General features: G+C 34.0%; 1 protein-coding gene across 1 annotated transcript; it reads left to right on the top strand.

Annotated features, from left to right (window-relative positions):
• Window positions 1-12,202: 12,202 nt before the first annotated feature.
• On the top strand, window positions 12,203-13,139 carry LOC132371372 (olfactory receptor 2A2-like). The gene is given in 2 exon segments (XM_059932611.1): window positions 12,203-12,463; window positions 12,465-13,139. Coding segments are annotated over 2 exon segments (936 nt in total).
• Window positions 13,140-16,353: the final 3,214 nt, after the last annotated feature.

The following is a 16,353-nucleotide window of genomic DNA, read 5'->3' as shown; positions in this document are numbered from 1 at the left end:
CTTCCTGTATCAGGGAAGCTGATACAGATGCCAGTTTAGCTTATCCTGATTTGCTGTCCAGGGTTACTATGCAGGGATGGTTTCCTCATCTGAGGAAAACCTTTTATCATCTCCTTGATAAACATGACTACCATTGTCACTTATCAAATTTTGGGGAGAAGTTCTAACTGGTAAAAATATGGTGAAATGTCCCTACTACAAAAGCAATTTCTCTATTTCACGTGTGTTTGTACCTGGCAAATTTACAGTCAATAATTTTGCTTTTATTCTCTTTACATTTATTTGTCAATTTTTTTAAGGTAATGGAGTAAATGAAAATAAATCATTCTTAAATTTTACCAAATGCAAAAAGAAAATCAGGATAATCCTGTCATTGTTTGTAATGTTCCAATGAGACATAGAATTTCTAATACCTTCCTCTACACTGCTGTAATTTGGTTATTTTCATCCATATTTCAGCATTCTAATACTAGGATTCAAGTTACTATTTATGAGGCTAACAGGGTTTTCATATTCATATAATCTGACTTCTACAGTATAAAAGATGAGAGTTGATGGTCTGTTAACAGGAAATTACTGGAAAGGAATTCTAGGTCACCCTGACCTGAGTTTGTTAGCCATCAGGGTCCACTGAGCTAGTTCGAGGTTTTAGACCAAAGGGTTTCACTTTTGCAGCAAGTCAGGGAAAGCAGCGATTATTTCCTGTAGACATGAGGTAGGATGGGAGATGTTCTAGGACTCATAAATATAAAGATAAAGCCCTCTGATGATCAACTTGTAATATAATGTTTATTAATACTGTTTATTATTTTCTTACTAATTAAACCTTTTTAGGTATATATAAAATTATGTAGCAATTTAAATATATTAACTGAATCTCCTCTAAGGTATATTCTTACATAATATACAATGTGCCAAATGTATTCTTTTGTCATATAAGAACAACATGCCTAAAATATACAAGGAATTTTAGAGACATTGAATCTATTGGGAGCTGGACTTCGAAGCTAATATCAGATAATTGGGAGCTCCCAGGAGAGATGATTAAGAAAGACAGGCATATGAGAGCACAAGTCTGGGAGCCAAAGAATCAGGCAGTGTTGTCAGGGTACTACTACTTGTAAGACAACAAAAGCTACTGGAGGTTTATCTGTAAATATGTGAATGTGTAGAAGGCAGATTCTACATTAAACTAAGTTCCTAAGCAAACAACTCAGGACAGGAGGACAGACCAGAACTAGCAATTAAATCAGCAGGCACCATGGAGGTTTTTCACACTTGCACTGACATTAATAACATTTGATGTTTATGCTACGTTCATTGTAACATTAGTACCTAAAACTTTAATGTCAGAGACATGCACTAAAATTGGATGAAGGCCTTGGAGTCATTTTTATTATCTGGCTGACCCAAGCTGCTTGAGAGACTCATAAACTATTATTCAACAGAAAAATCTCTGGTATGTTCTCCCTGGTACACAATACAGAGTATTGTTACTCTAAGAAGATAATAAATCAATGGCTACAATATGCTGTATTTGCTGTATTTAATTTTTAATTTAGGGCTCATATTTGAAATCACTGTCTGATTATCTGTTTGTTTTACCCCAATGGCAATGATTAAAAATTAGACTTTTCTGTAATTTCAGGCTTTGAAGGATGTCTTCCTTCATGAGTGCCTCTGAAGGTGGACTTTGTACACATTATATAGGCTGTATCCCATCCTCAATGTGCCTTCTGTTGTGAAAATCTGCTGAACGCTTTTCATGTGGTAAACACGCCAAAAATTTTAGTTCATTTACAGAGATTTGTTACATCATTCTCAACACATAAAGATGCACTTATTTTTCTCATGTTATTTATGGTAAGTAACAGAACAAATATTAGATAGTATTCCTTAGATTATATTTTATCCAAATAGAGGAGTTTTATAAAATTCCTTTATAAAGGTGCAAGATACATAATATAAAGGAGGCCAGTAGTTTGAGCGTAAATAAGGCCAATTTTTGAAATTAAAAAATTAAACTTTCTTTTTACTTAACTATGGATAAATACCTATCCGTAATTTCAAAAAACCATTAGAAAATATTTATTAAAATTTTTGGCAATTATTCTCTTCAATTTAGAACCAGAAAACCACACCTATTCCTGTGCCTAATTTTGGATTTCAGAGGTGATATACAAACAGGGATTCTGTAGCTGATGCTGTGGGTACCCCATCTATAACACCTTGCCTTCCCACTTCAGTGCACACTGGCCTGACTTCTCAATGCCACCACATGCATTTCTTTGCCTGGGCAGGTTACCTGGAAACCAGAGCCTCTTTACATGCCCATCACACAGGGAAAATGAGCCCTGATACATGGTCCACCCACCTCAAGGCACTCATCTAGTAATGGATACTAGTGTGTAAACACTCCAACTCCCTTCCATTCAGGTGGATTAACACTGAGATACACATTCTCTACTGGCTTCAAGATTTTCCCATTAGGATGTAACTTCAATTACTACAATACTATGGTATTTAATCATTCAACCTTCAGTGGATGTCTTTTCTTGGTTGTCTCCCTTTTCTGTTCCTCTACTTACATTTCCCAGGATTACTTTCTAAAAATTACTTGTAGTTGAATAATTGTCCCAGGGTTGGGTTCTGAAGGAATCCAAACCAAGATGCATCTCTTAACTGGAACCAATATTTAGGTTTATTTAATTGTTAATGGAAGAGATATTCACAAATACAAGCAATATTGAACATGGATAGAAAAGTGATATGGTGATTTTTATGTTTAGAAATATTAAAAATATTTGTAGAAGGCTGCTTATTCTAGCACCAAAATACTTGGTTGTCAGAATATATTGCACTACAATTTTAAAAATTCTTTTATATCATTCTATTCATATTACAAAGACAAACTAAACAATGTTAATCGATGTTCATAGATTTTGTAATCGGAGCACCTTTCGTGCAATTCATTATTGATTACATAATTTGGGGAATGTTTCTATAACTCTCACTTATTTATTTCTAGAGAAAAATTTTGTTTAGAGAAATAGACCCAATTATTTTTGTCAAGTAGTTTCCCAAAACCATTAATTTTTTCTAGCAATAAGTAAACTAAATTACACATTTCTAAAAGTAATTATAGGAGTCCCTGCAATAAATATTTGTGTGGTCACATGGACTGTAAGGTCAAACAGAGAGATAAGTCCTTGTTTCAGTCTTCTTTAATGAGCTATGATAGGTTTTTCCCTGGAAGTTAGGAAAAAAGTTATTATAATTATCTTATGAATATTCATATATAAACCTTATATATACAATCTTTATATAAATTTATATATGTGCATAACATGTGTATATATATATATATATATATATATATATATATATATATATATATATATATATAGGCACTTATTTGGGACTCTGAAACTAGAATCCATGAGTCATTGTCATGCATATGTTCAAAAACAGTCAATTCTTCCAGAATTTTCCAAAATGGGTGTACTAAATTACATTCTCAATAACAATGTATCCCTGCTTTGTAACCTTGCCAAGTCCTTGTAGTTTCAGACTTTTTAATTTTGACCAACATTGTGTTTTGCATTTTAATTTCCATCTCTTTGGTGACCTAGGAACTTTAGTACCTCTTAATTTTTTAATGTGCCCATGGGTCATTTGGACGATCTTTCACTTGAAATGTTTGTTCAAGTATTTTGCCGAATTTAAATTGGATTATCCATCTTTTCATGAACAATGTGCAGAAATTCTTTAAATATTCTGAATACGAGCCCTCTGTTGGTTATATGTGTTATAAATATTTTCTTCCATTCTGTGGATTTCATTTTTACTCTCTTAATGATGTCTCTATATAAACAGGAGTTCGGTTCTTAATTTTATGAATCTTTTCTTTAACACTGTTTTAATTCTGTTTCAGAAATTTTTGTTCCCTCTGAGATTTTCACTATAAGTCACTAATTAGTATTCTACGAAACTTGTTTTTATCTTTTATAATTAGGTCTAAAATATACCTGATTTTTCTGTAGTATATTGGTACAAGTCATGTTTAGTTTTTACCGACATAGATAGCAATTGGTCCAGCATTATTTATTAAAAACACCAGTGCCTTTGTCTTGGTTCAAGTAAGCATGTGTGTGTGCATGTTTGTGTGTACACGTTTCTGAATTTCTGAGTAAACTGTGCTATTTCATGGTTCTGTTTATTTATCCTTGTCCCAATACAACATTGACTGTATAAAGGCACTGTAACCTTATAGGTCTCAGTATTCCATAGAGTAAGTCCTTTTACTTCCTTCTTCTTCAAAATTGCCTTGACTCTTCTTGATCTTTTATAATTTCATATGAAATTTATAATAAGGTTCTTAATTTCTACACATGAACAAACCTTGGATTCTGATTTTCATCTTATAGAACCAATAGAACAATTTGGAGAGATTTGCAATCTTTACAAAATGCTCATTCCCAAAACAAGGTATTATATATATGTTGCCCCATTTTGTACATCATCCTTGCACACATATTTTTGGACGTTTGCTTATTTGTAATAATAGGTCATCTATAAAGATTTTATTTTCAACATACACAAGTGTGTTGTCAACAATTCTATTTTATTTTCCATTTTAAATCCTAGCCCTTCTGTTTCTTCTTTTTGTCTTATGTCCAGCTGGTTCTTGAGTCAACTTTAAAAAGAAGTGGTTTTAGTGGAGCATGTTAAAATCATTTCCTAACTCAAAGGGAAAGCTTTTAAAGTTTTACTATCAATAATAATATTTTTGTATGTTTTTTTTTAGAATAAGCAAGTTGCCTTCTACATAAAATTTGCTTAATTGTTTTACAAGGAATAGGCAGACAGTGAATTTTTCCTCTTTTGGCAGATTGTTCATTTTATTATGACTTTATAGTATCTTTTATATGCCCACCTATGCTTGGGTCTGATATCAGTATTGCCACTACCAGTCACTGTTGGTGTAAAACATGTTTTTTCATTATTTCATTATCAATCTTTTTTGGTTTGGGGGTTCGTGTATGTCTGTGTGCATTTATGTTTAGGTGTGACTGTTGTAAGGAGTTCATAAGTGGATTTTCTGTTTTTAATCCGATATGATCATCTCTATCTTCTGAGAGATAAATATAATTTATTTACATTTAATACAGTAAAGGATATATGTAGACTTATTTATATCAACATATTTTGTGGTTTCTGGATATCAACGATTTTTTGCTTCTCTTTTTCTGTTTTCTTGACTTCTACCTTCTTTTATGATTGATAATGCTTTAACCTTTCATTTATTTGCACTGTTATTTTGGAAACCATAGATTCTCTTTTTTTTTTTAATTAATTAATTAATTTTATTTTTTTGGCTGGGTTGGGTCTTCGTTTCTGTGCTAGGGCTTTCTCTAGTTGCGGCAAGCGGGGGCCACTCTTCATCGCGGTGCGCAGGCCTCTCATTATCGCGGCCTCTCTTGTTGCGGAGCACAGGCTCCAGACGCGCAGGCTCAGTAGTTGTGGCGCACGGGCTTAGCTGCTCCGCGGCATGTGGGATCTTCCCAGACCAGGGCTCGAACCCATATCCCCTGCATTGGCAGGCAGATTCTCAACCACTGCGCCACCAGGGAAGCCCCTCTTGTCATTTTTTGATTGATGCTATTCTACAAGTTCTAACGTCAAAATGAATAATTTATTGTAATAAATTTGAAATCATTCAGTATTTTGAGCCTCTTCAAGAATTTAGCAGTCTTTACTTTCAAATATATCTTTTTATTTATTTTTTAAAATTTTACTTTTATCCTTTTTAAACATCAAAATAATTATTTTATAGAACATGTTATTAAATATATATTTTATCACATCATTCAATATTGTTTGTATGTATTTGATTGATTCTGAATTCACTTCTGCCCTTATTAAGGAATAATCATTATTAGTATACTAAAGTGATATATGCCCTAAACTTTTATAATTTACATATGAAAAATCTCTTATTTTGTTCTCATACTTTCAAGAGAGTTCTTGCAGTTATAAAATTCTTGATTGAGAGCTTCTCTGCCTCTTGTTACATTAAAGATAGTACCTTATTGTCTTCAGATTTTGTGCTGCTGATAAGAAATCTGCTGTCAGTGAAATCGTTGTTCCTATGTCGATACTTTTCTTTTACCTTTGGTGATTTTTAATATATACTTTTGATCTTGGAAAAATTAAATACTAAAATAACGCAACAAAACTTTTAAAGAGGCAAATGAAATAAATATTACAAAACATATGAAGCAAAAACTAGACTGTAATTTGTTACAGCAACCCTAGGAAACTATTTTTTATAAAGAGGAAAACAACAGTCAAATATTTAATTGTTATTTATATTTATTGAGAATTTATTTTTTAATCTATCTAAATCTCAAATTTGTGATCTAAAGATTCATTTTATCTTCAATTATCAGAAGTTCTTCTATGTCCTTATGGGTGCATTTACCTTTACTGTACTCTTTCAGAATGCATTTTTATCAGTTTGGGGACTAAGTTTAGTCTTTCTTCAATCTGGGACATTTCTGGTGAAACCTCTTCTAATACTGCTTCTTAACAATACCCTTAATTATCTTTCTGTGGAAATACTATCATGTTTATATTTAGCCTCTCAATCTATCATTCATGCCCATAAACTGAATTTTCAAGAGTTTATCCCTCCGTTGTACACCTGACACTAACATAGTGGTTACAGATAAATTTTACTTCAAATAACAAACAAATAAACAAACAAAAAACCAAACTCTTAGAAAAGGAGATCAGATTTGTAGGACCAGAGGTCCTAGTGGTCCAGGAGGACTTGGAAGAAGGTGGTCCAACGGCACAAACTTTCATTTATAAGAAAGAAGTACTAGCGATATGATGTACACATGATGAAATATAATTAACACTCCTGTACGATATATGTGAAAGTTGTTAAGAGAGTAAATCCTAAAGTTCTCACAAGGAAAAATTTTTTTTTCTTTTATTTGGTATCTATATGAAATGATGGATGTTTATTATACTTATTGTGCTCATCATTTTTGTGCTCATCATTTCACAGTGTATATAAGTCAAATCATTATTCTGTACACCATAAATTTATAAAGTGTATGTCAGTTATAACTCAATACAACTAGAAGAAAAATAATGTGTAAAATAAAATAAAATACCCAAAAATGAATTTATCCCTTGTCTGTATATGTTGAGCTCTACATACATTCTTAAATACAATGTTGCAATGAATTATTTCCCTCTCTTAATTTCCAATCAATACTTTATCCACATTATTGAGTTGGAAAAGTGAATGACTCTACTTATTTCCAGGATGTTTCATAGATTCTTTTTTCATGCAGTGACTGTTTTTCCATTCCCATTTTTTATTGCTTATTATTTATTGGAAATCTTAATAAGTACAATATTTTTATTGATGTATTGGAACATTTAATCATGCTTATATTAGATTCTTTGTAAGATTGTTCTAGACATTGAATTTCATCTTGAGCGAATATAAGGATTCATTATTTAACTTGTACACCTTTAGCGCTTATCTGGTATGTGTTTGGAAATTGGGTTTTTAAGCACATTTTGATAAAAGAGTTTTATTAACATTATTTGAAATTGATTTGAAGTTTCCATCCTTCTCTCTGTTTTGTGGTTTTGAATTTTTATTTTTCTTCACCCTACTCCATGATCCCTTGATAGAGAACCAGATCTTATAAGGGTGTTTCAGGCTCTGGTAACCCAATGAGCCAGCAAGCATACTGACTGTTTTATATGCACACTATCCAGCAGCACTATAGGTGTTTTCAACCTCCTTTCATATTTTTGCAAAAAGCTCTTTTTATGTGTCAGGACATGCCTTCATCCCTCATTCAGGTCATTTACAACTCAGACAACTTCCTTCCTGTACAGAGTCTGAAGTTTAGATAGAGGTGAGAGATGAGGACCTTTTCAGATCCCTTCTGAGCATTTTCCTAGCCCTGGTCATGTTTGCGGCCTTCTAGTTTCCCAGCAATATCTTGGAACTATTCAAATCACTTATTTGCCAAATCATCTTATTTTCAATCTTTCCACTCAGGCTTTCAAGTTAGCCTATAGTTTACCCCAACTTTTACTCCTTGTCTCATGTGGCAGCAGCTAATACTTTTACCTTTAAATGCTTTCAGCAATTCCCTTCTGGGAGCTGCCTCAGCCCTGGGAGAGTTTTGAGTTAGTCAAAATAAAGGCAAGTCCTTTTGAGTGGATCCTTCAAGGAGTCACCAGACAGGTCAAATCAAACATCCATAATTCTGTGAGTATAAACCGTATTCTGCTCCTTCTGGTACTGAGCAGAAGTGCAGACTATCTTCTTCAGGGCTGCTCCTGAGCTAGGGAGTGGGGGATGGTATCAGGGTAAGTTGAAATGCTACAAATCTCTCCCACTGATTTTCAGGTTGGTTTGTTGTTTGTTTTCTGTAATAAGCATGCCTCTGGCAGCTATAGCTTTTGATTAGATTCCAGAATTCCAAAGAGTTTTATTTTGACAGGTTTTCTCCATTTTATATGTTGCTTTTATTGAGAGAGAAATACTTTTGATTTTTCTATTCCATTTTTTAACCCATGTCTCTCCACAGAGTTAATATTTTACTGATCTTCTTAATCAGGTGTAGTTTAACATGTGGTCTGAAAAGACACTTAATTTCTCAGTTAATGACAGGTTTCAATCCCATACTTTTTTATTTTTAAGCAGAATCTTTCCATTTATGTATGGGAATATGCACTGCTCATGGGCCAAATTTATCAGTACATTTGAGTAATTAACACTGTGTGGGAAAAAGGCTAACGAAAGTCAGTAGTTACACTTTCCTGTCAAAATGCATGGAAATTAGAACCTTTTAACTCCCATCAGCCTCTTCCCAACGTATATGCTATTGTTATGTACTTAGTTCAGCTTGTTCTAGGCACCAGAGGACATTGCCCAGTAGTCTTTGTACAGTCAATATCTACTTAGTTTTACAAATGTATGTGCTGCTTTCTTTGATCTTTCTTTTTACAATGTGAACTTTCTTTCTGGGATCACTTCTTTCCTGTGTAAAATGAAATCTTAGAATTTTCTTCAGGAAGGATAGTTGAATCCAGACTGTCTCAGCTCAAGAATAGGTTTAGTTATTTTTCACAGAAGAGTACAGTGTAGGGTATGTAGTCCTGCCAGAAACTGAAATCTAAATCTTAATGTTTGTAAGCTACCTCCTTCAAATTTGGACAATTGATTTTTAACTCCCCATTTCACAATTGGGGAAAATTGTCTTCTTATGATTTCCCACAATCCTCCTCCTAAAACATCTGATTTTTGTTGGTTTTGGTAATACTCTTTTAACATTATCAAGATTTGTGCTATTTACATTCTGTTTAGCCATCATCATTCCCACAATTTTGACTGTTCTTCCTCAATAAAATGAGTTTAATGCTGCATGATAGTCCTGTTATCACAATTCATACATATATCTGTAATATACAATTGACTGAAAAAGAATTTTTTTCAGAATATCTCTTAAGGGTATATTTTATGAGTTCTTGCATGCATCAGAATTACATATATATTTATGTGTGTGTGTATATGGATATAAATATATATAATGACTATATTACTGTGATAATATATAGTCATTGTATATATTACTATTTATATATAATATATATAAATATTACTATAATTACTAAAAGCATTATAGTAATGACTACCCCACCCCAGCTTCTGGAGCTTCTGCCTGCTGAGCTGCGGCAGGGGTTCTCTCTCTCTCAGCAGTTTTCTCATCATCATTTCCCAATGTGGTTAAGTGGTGGTTCTTCACATTTGCCCAACTCTATTGTTTGAGAGGAATCCATAGGTGTGAGAGACATCATATGCAGGCATTTCCTCTGGAGATGGCTCTGATATGGTCAAAAGAACAAAAGGACCTTACGTTACCTAACAGATAACGATATTGATAGGGTAACCTCTGATACTGGATAATGGAATTCTAGTAAGTTATAGTAAACTCCTTCCCTTGCTGAAGAGGTAAGTTTTACAATATAGTTATTTCTTACTGAAACTTTCCCAGGATGTCATCTAATATGGAAATTATTAGACTCGGGATTACTGTGTTGATAGAAATATTTGTCCTACCACAAAAGAGGATAGAATGAGTGCCAATTCCACTGACTAGAGTTGAAGAAATAACTTAAAGCTCCCTAGCTCAGTTATGGGACTGCCTGGGTAGAGAATCGCATATATTGGTCACTCAGACCTCTGTTTCCTGAGCTGCTATTATTTTATTGACATTATTGGAAGGAGAAATTTTATTAAGGCTATCTTACAATAGATAGGTAGACAGAAGGTAGGTAGGTAGGCAGGTAGGTAGATAAAAATAGATAGGTAGATAGATTTGACTGAGAGCTTCCATGTCCTGAAATTTAGTATAAGAAAATAATAAAATATACACAAAAATATATGTATAAAATATAATCACTGTGGCATTATATTGCACACAACCTAGTTAGAAGGCAATATGTTACATAAAATATTCATATGCAACAAAATAGTGTGTATATGTTTAAAGAATGTTGAAAAGAAATTTGACATAGAAGAGGTACATGCTATTATGCTAAATGAAAGAAAAAGATAAACAATACAGTTCATATAATTTTAATTATATATTAAAATATATGTACAGTGAATAATAGAAAAATATATATACAAATTATTAACAATGATCACCTTTGCTGTATGTTTCACATGAGTATTATCTCTTACCATTTTATCAAATTTCATGTTTTTCTAAGATACTTAAGAAAACTTGATGTCAGAATCTCATGAGGTAGATGCCACTTTATTCATACACTGAACCAGACTATTGAAACTTTAATCTGTAAGCCTACAATTTCTGAGAGCCTATAATTTTCTAAATACAAAGAAAAACAAAAAAATGTAAACAAGATAATTAATAAGATTTGGGGATTCTAAGTCTACTTTTGCCAAAAAAGTACTGTGTGATACAGAAATCATTTTCTTTAATAGTAATGTTAATTTAGTAAAATTGATTTAGTTCTCCAAAAGAATTCAGTAAAGATGTATTAGGATTAAATAAGTAAAGGTAAGAATCCATTATCCCTTAACAATTTATAAACTGTCCCAAATTATATGTTTCCCTAGTAAACGTGGATATCAGAAATTTGCCAACAATCATGATAAAAAATTATTTAACACCCAATAATAACAAATAGTGCTTTGAAAATTTGTATTTTCAATAAAAGGAGACATTTTTAGTGAAATAACTGATTCCAAGCCGAAGTGAGAAATCTGCAAGATGAGTATAAGATAATTTGTTAAGCCAGAAGGAAGAAAGTATACACTTAAAAATTATGGATTAATAACTTTATAAGGAAAATAACTTGGAAACACCACCTTAACCAATGATCCACATGAACATCACCAATACTGGGGCGAATTAACATTATCTATGTATTAATGGAAGACATTAAGAAGGACACATTTATTTTTTCCTGACAAAAATTTTAATCTGAACTAAAACATGGATGATCAATGGCAAATATCAGTTAAGAGACATTATACAAAACAAGAGCTCATACTCTTTAAAAATATCAGTGTCAAGGAAATAAAGGCTAACTATTTAAGATTAGAGGAGGTGAGTAGTATATGTGATACTGGATTTGAATCTTAGACTACATGAGCAGAATATGCTGTATTTAGTGAATCATGTTAATGTTACATCTGCTGATTTTGGTAATTATACTGAGAATAGATTAGTAAATAATCATGTTGTTGAAAAAAATCAAGAGTTTAGGAATAAAGTATCAGTATGTGCATAAGGTTTCACTTTAGTATTATGTGGTCTATAGAAAATTGATACTACATGCATACAGAGAAAATAAATGATAAGGAAAACATGAAACAAAAACAGTATGGTAAAATCTATATACTAGTATTGTTTATATTTCCTGATAGTTATCTAAAATTTGAATTACTTCACAATAAAAAGTAAGAAAACAAAAGGTAAAGAAACTTTGGAGAAAAAAAACTAAGTGAAGTAGGGACAAGCACACAAGCTTCCTCTGAATTCACTTCAGATAAGTAACTCTGGTTTTCATTGCTATCCAGATCTGACCTTTCCATCACACTTCAGTCATTTACAGACTGTCATTAGGAATGGAAGGCAACCAATCATGGGTTACAGAATTCATCCTGGTGGGATTCCCCCTCAGTGAAGAGATGGAATTTCTCCTCTTTGGTATCTTCTCCCTGTTATATACCATCAACCTGCTGGCAAATGGCATGATCTTGGGACTCATTTGCCTAGACCCCAGACTGCACTCCCCCATGTACTACTTCCTTTCTCATCTGGCCATTATTGACATATCCTTTCCTTCCAGCAATTTACCCAATTTGCTGGAAAACCTAGTGAAACATAAAAAAAACTATCTCCTTTATCTCATGCACTATGCAGATGCTCTTCAATTTGACTTTTGGTTCTATAGAGTGCCTGATTTTGTTGGTGATGTCCTATGACAGGTATGTGGCGATCTGCCGTCCCCTTCAGTACACTGTCATCATGAACGGGAGATCATGTGTGGTCCTGGCCATCACTTCCTGGGCATGTGGATTTTCACTGGCCCTAGTACAAGTAATTCTCCTGTTAAGATTACCCTTTTGTGGGCCCCAGGAGGTGAACCACTTCCTCGGTGATATTCGCTCTGTCCTCAAATTAGCCTGCGGTGATACTGGGATCAATGAAATGTTCCTCTTTGCTGATGGTGTGTTTATCTTAGTTGGACCCCTTTCCCTGATGCTGGTTTCCTATGTGAGCATCCTCTGGGCCATCCTGAAGATCCAGTCAAAAGAAGGCCACAAGAAAGCCTTTTCCACCTGCTCCTCCCACCTCTGTGTGGTTGGGTTCTACTTTGGCATCGCCATGATCGTTTACATGGTCCCTGACAATAGTCAACGAGAGGAGCAGCTGAAAATCCTTTTCCTGTTTTACACTGTCTTCAACCCATTGCTGAACCCCCTCGTCTACAGTCTAAGGAATGCTCAAGTGAAGGCTGCCTTCTACAGAGTATTGCAGAAAAAGAGGAGGACAACGTGAAGGTGGGTACAACTTGGTTCAGTGGACTTTTTCCCTTTAAGAGATAAGATTGCTGGTGCAAAAAACTCAAGAAAATTCCCCAGGAAGATGCATGATTTAATGATGAGCGTTACTCAAGAGTAACATCCGCAAGATGGAAGAAGAGGAATCCCTAAGCCCTCGTTCCTCCATGGAGACAAGAATATAGAGCAAATTTCCTTTGTGAAAACACCAGAAGTCAGATAATAGGTTGCAGCACTCCAGAGAAGCACAAAGCCAAGAAGAGATAGAGTAAGTGTTCAGGAAAATTTATGGTATTTTACCCACCATATCTACTTCCCCTCTCTGGCACAGTGTGTCAGGATCAGGAGAAAATCCCCACTCCCAGCACTCAAGGGGGAAAAGAAAAATGGACCATGCATACTACTTTGTAGCTTTTCAGGGAGTGGACTGAGGTTTTGTTAGTTGTCTTGCCTGACTCAGAGCACTGATGGGAATGGCAGTTTGGACTCCTTGTTGGGACTCCTGAGAAACATAGCAAGCACTGGAATTTCTTAAAGATATACAGAGATATTTTGCATTTTCACAATTCTCATAGATCTGCCCTGGTATCTCATTTTTGTTTTAACAAGAAATTCCCTGATGACGTGTGATGTTGAGTTTGTTTGCAGTTGCTTCCTGGTCATCTGTACATCTTCTTTGGTGAGCTGTCTCTTTACATCTTTTGCCCACTTTTATGTGATAAGATTTATGTTTTAGTGCAATTTTAGAATCACAGCAAAATTGAGTGGAAGGTGCAGAAATACCCCATATACACCCTGCCTCCACACATGCATAATCTCCCCCATTATCAACATCTCTCCTCAGAGTGGCACGTTGGTTATCATTCTTAAACCTATATTAACACATCATCATCACCCAAAGTCCATAGTGTACTTAGAATTCACTCATGGTGTTGTATATTCTATGTGTTTGCAGAAGTGTGTAATTATTCCATCCACCATTATATTATTATACACAGTATTTTCACTGCCCTAAAAATTCACCTCTTCCTTCCTCCCTCATTGCTAATCCCTGGCAACCACTGATCTCTTAATTGCCTCCGTAGTTATGGCTTTTCAAAATGTCGTATAGTTGGAATCATAAAGTATGTAATTTTTTCATGTTGGCTCCCTTCACTCAGTCATATGCCTTTAAGTTTCCTCTGTTCTTTTTTTCCTTTGCTTGATAGTTCACTTCTTTTTAGTGCAGAATATGATTCCATTGTCTGAATGCACCACAGTTTATTTATCCATTTACCAACTGACGGACATCTTGATTGCTTCCAACTTTAGGCAATTATGAATAAATTTGCTTTAAACATCCCTGTGCAGGTTTTTGTGTAGACATAAGTGTTCAAATCCTTTGGGTAAATATCAAGTAGTGCAATTGGTAGATTGTATAGTAAGAGTATGTTTAGTTTTTTTTAAGGAACTGTGAAACTGACTCTCATAGTAACTATATCATTTTACATGAATGAAAATGAAGTCCCCTCAGCAATATATGAAATTCTTATTGATTCACATCATAATCAGTGTTTGGTGCTGTCAATGTTCTGGAGTTTAGTCATTCTACTAGGTGTACACTGATAATTCATTGTTGTCTTAGTTTATTTCCCTGATGACAGGGATATGGAGTGTCTTTTCATATGCTTATTTGCAATCTATCTTACTTGTTTATTTTTTTTTTAAATAATTTATTTATTTATTTATTTTTGGCTGTGTTGGGTCTTCGTTTCTGTGTGAGGGCTTTCTCTAGTTGTGGCAAGTGGGGGCCACTCTTCATCGCGGTGCGCGGGCCTCTCACTATCGCGGCCTCTCTTGTTGCGGAGCACAGGCTCCAGACGCGCAGGCTCAGTAGTTGTGGCTCACGGGCCTAGTTGCTCCGCGGCATGTGGGATCTTCCCAGACCAGGGCTCGAACCCGTGTCCCCTGCATTGGCAGGCAGACTCTCAACCACTGCGCCACCAGGGAAGCCCTACTTGTTTATTTTTAATTTCATTTTATATTTGAGTATAGTTGATTTACAATGTTGCATTAGTTTCAGGTGTATAGCAAAGTGATTCAGTTATACATATTCTTTGAATAGGTGTTAGGGTTTTGGCCCATTTTTAAATTGAGTAGTTTGTTTTCTTACCTATTTTGTTTTAAGAGTCCTTTGTATATTTTTGAAATCAAGTCATTTTTTCCTATGCATGCAAAGATTTTTCTCCAGTCTGTGGCTTGAATTTTCCAATTTTTACCAGTGTCTTTCAAAGAGCAGCAGTTTTTAAATTTAATGAAATGCAACTTACCAATTTCTTTTTTAATGATGAAGAGTTTTTGATTTTCAGTTCAGGGTTGTCATTTTGTATTTTTGGAGGGAGGAAGAGTGGATAGTTGTTCTAAATCTCTTGTGGTTCACCCGGAGGCAAGACTTAACAGTGAATATTGAAAGCAGTAATCATATGAGCAAGGCTTACAAATAACTCTCCTACTCTAAAGCAGTGCAGCTGGGTAGACTGAATGATGCTTTTACATCACTTATTATTAAACATACATGAAATTAGTAGTTTTATGTATAAGTGGGAGCAGAGAAAGGGTGAATAAATGGTTAACCAAGGAAATTTCTGAGAGCCTGAATTTGCCTATGTTTACTGCAAAATAAATCCAAGTGAGGAATAATAGATAGGGCAAAATCTCAAGGACCTAGTATGAGCAAAAAAATAAAACCAAACAAAATTAAATATTCATTGCCAGTAGATGCACTGCAAGAAACACTAAAAAAAAAATTATTTTTTCCATTTGAAAGAAGTGCTCCCTGGTGCTAATGGGTATAATTATTTTCTCTGTTTATTGAGAATATTTTAGCTTTGGTTTTCAGAAGTGTGACTATAATGTTTTAGCCCAAGTGGTGTTTTAGTTCCGCTTATCCTGCCTGTGATTTGCTGAGCTTTCTGTATTCACTGGAACATAAACTTTATCATGCTGGGAAATACTCTGAAATAATTCCCTCAAAATTTACTTTTGTGCCATTATATATTTTTAATTTTAATTTTTTCTTCCAGTTTTATTGAGATATCATTTACATACAGCACTGTATAAGTTTAAGGTGTAGAGAATAATGATTTGACATATAAAAATGTGAATTTTTATCACAATAAGTTTAGTAAACATCCAACATCTCATATAGATACAAAATTAATAGAAAAATTATT

This window comes from Balaenoptera ricei, chromosome 9, assembly GCF_028023285.1.
Source record: "Balaenoptera ricei isolate mBalRic1 chromosome 9, mBalRic1.hap2, whole genome shotgun sequence".
Classification (NCBI taxonomy): Eukaryota; Metazoa; Chordata; class Mammalia; order Artiodactyla; family Balaenopteridae; genus Balaenoptera; species Balaenoptera ricei.
The sequence above is the reverse complement of the archived record's forward strand: the minus strand, read 5'-3'. Positions and strand labels throughout refer to the sequence as shown.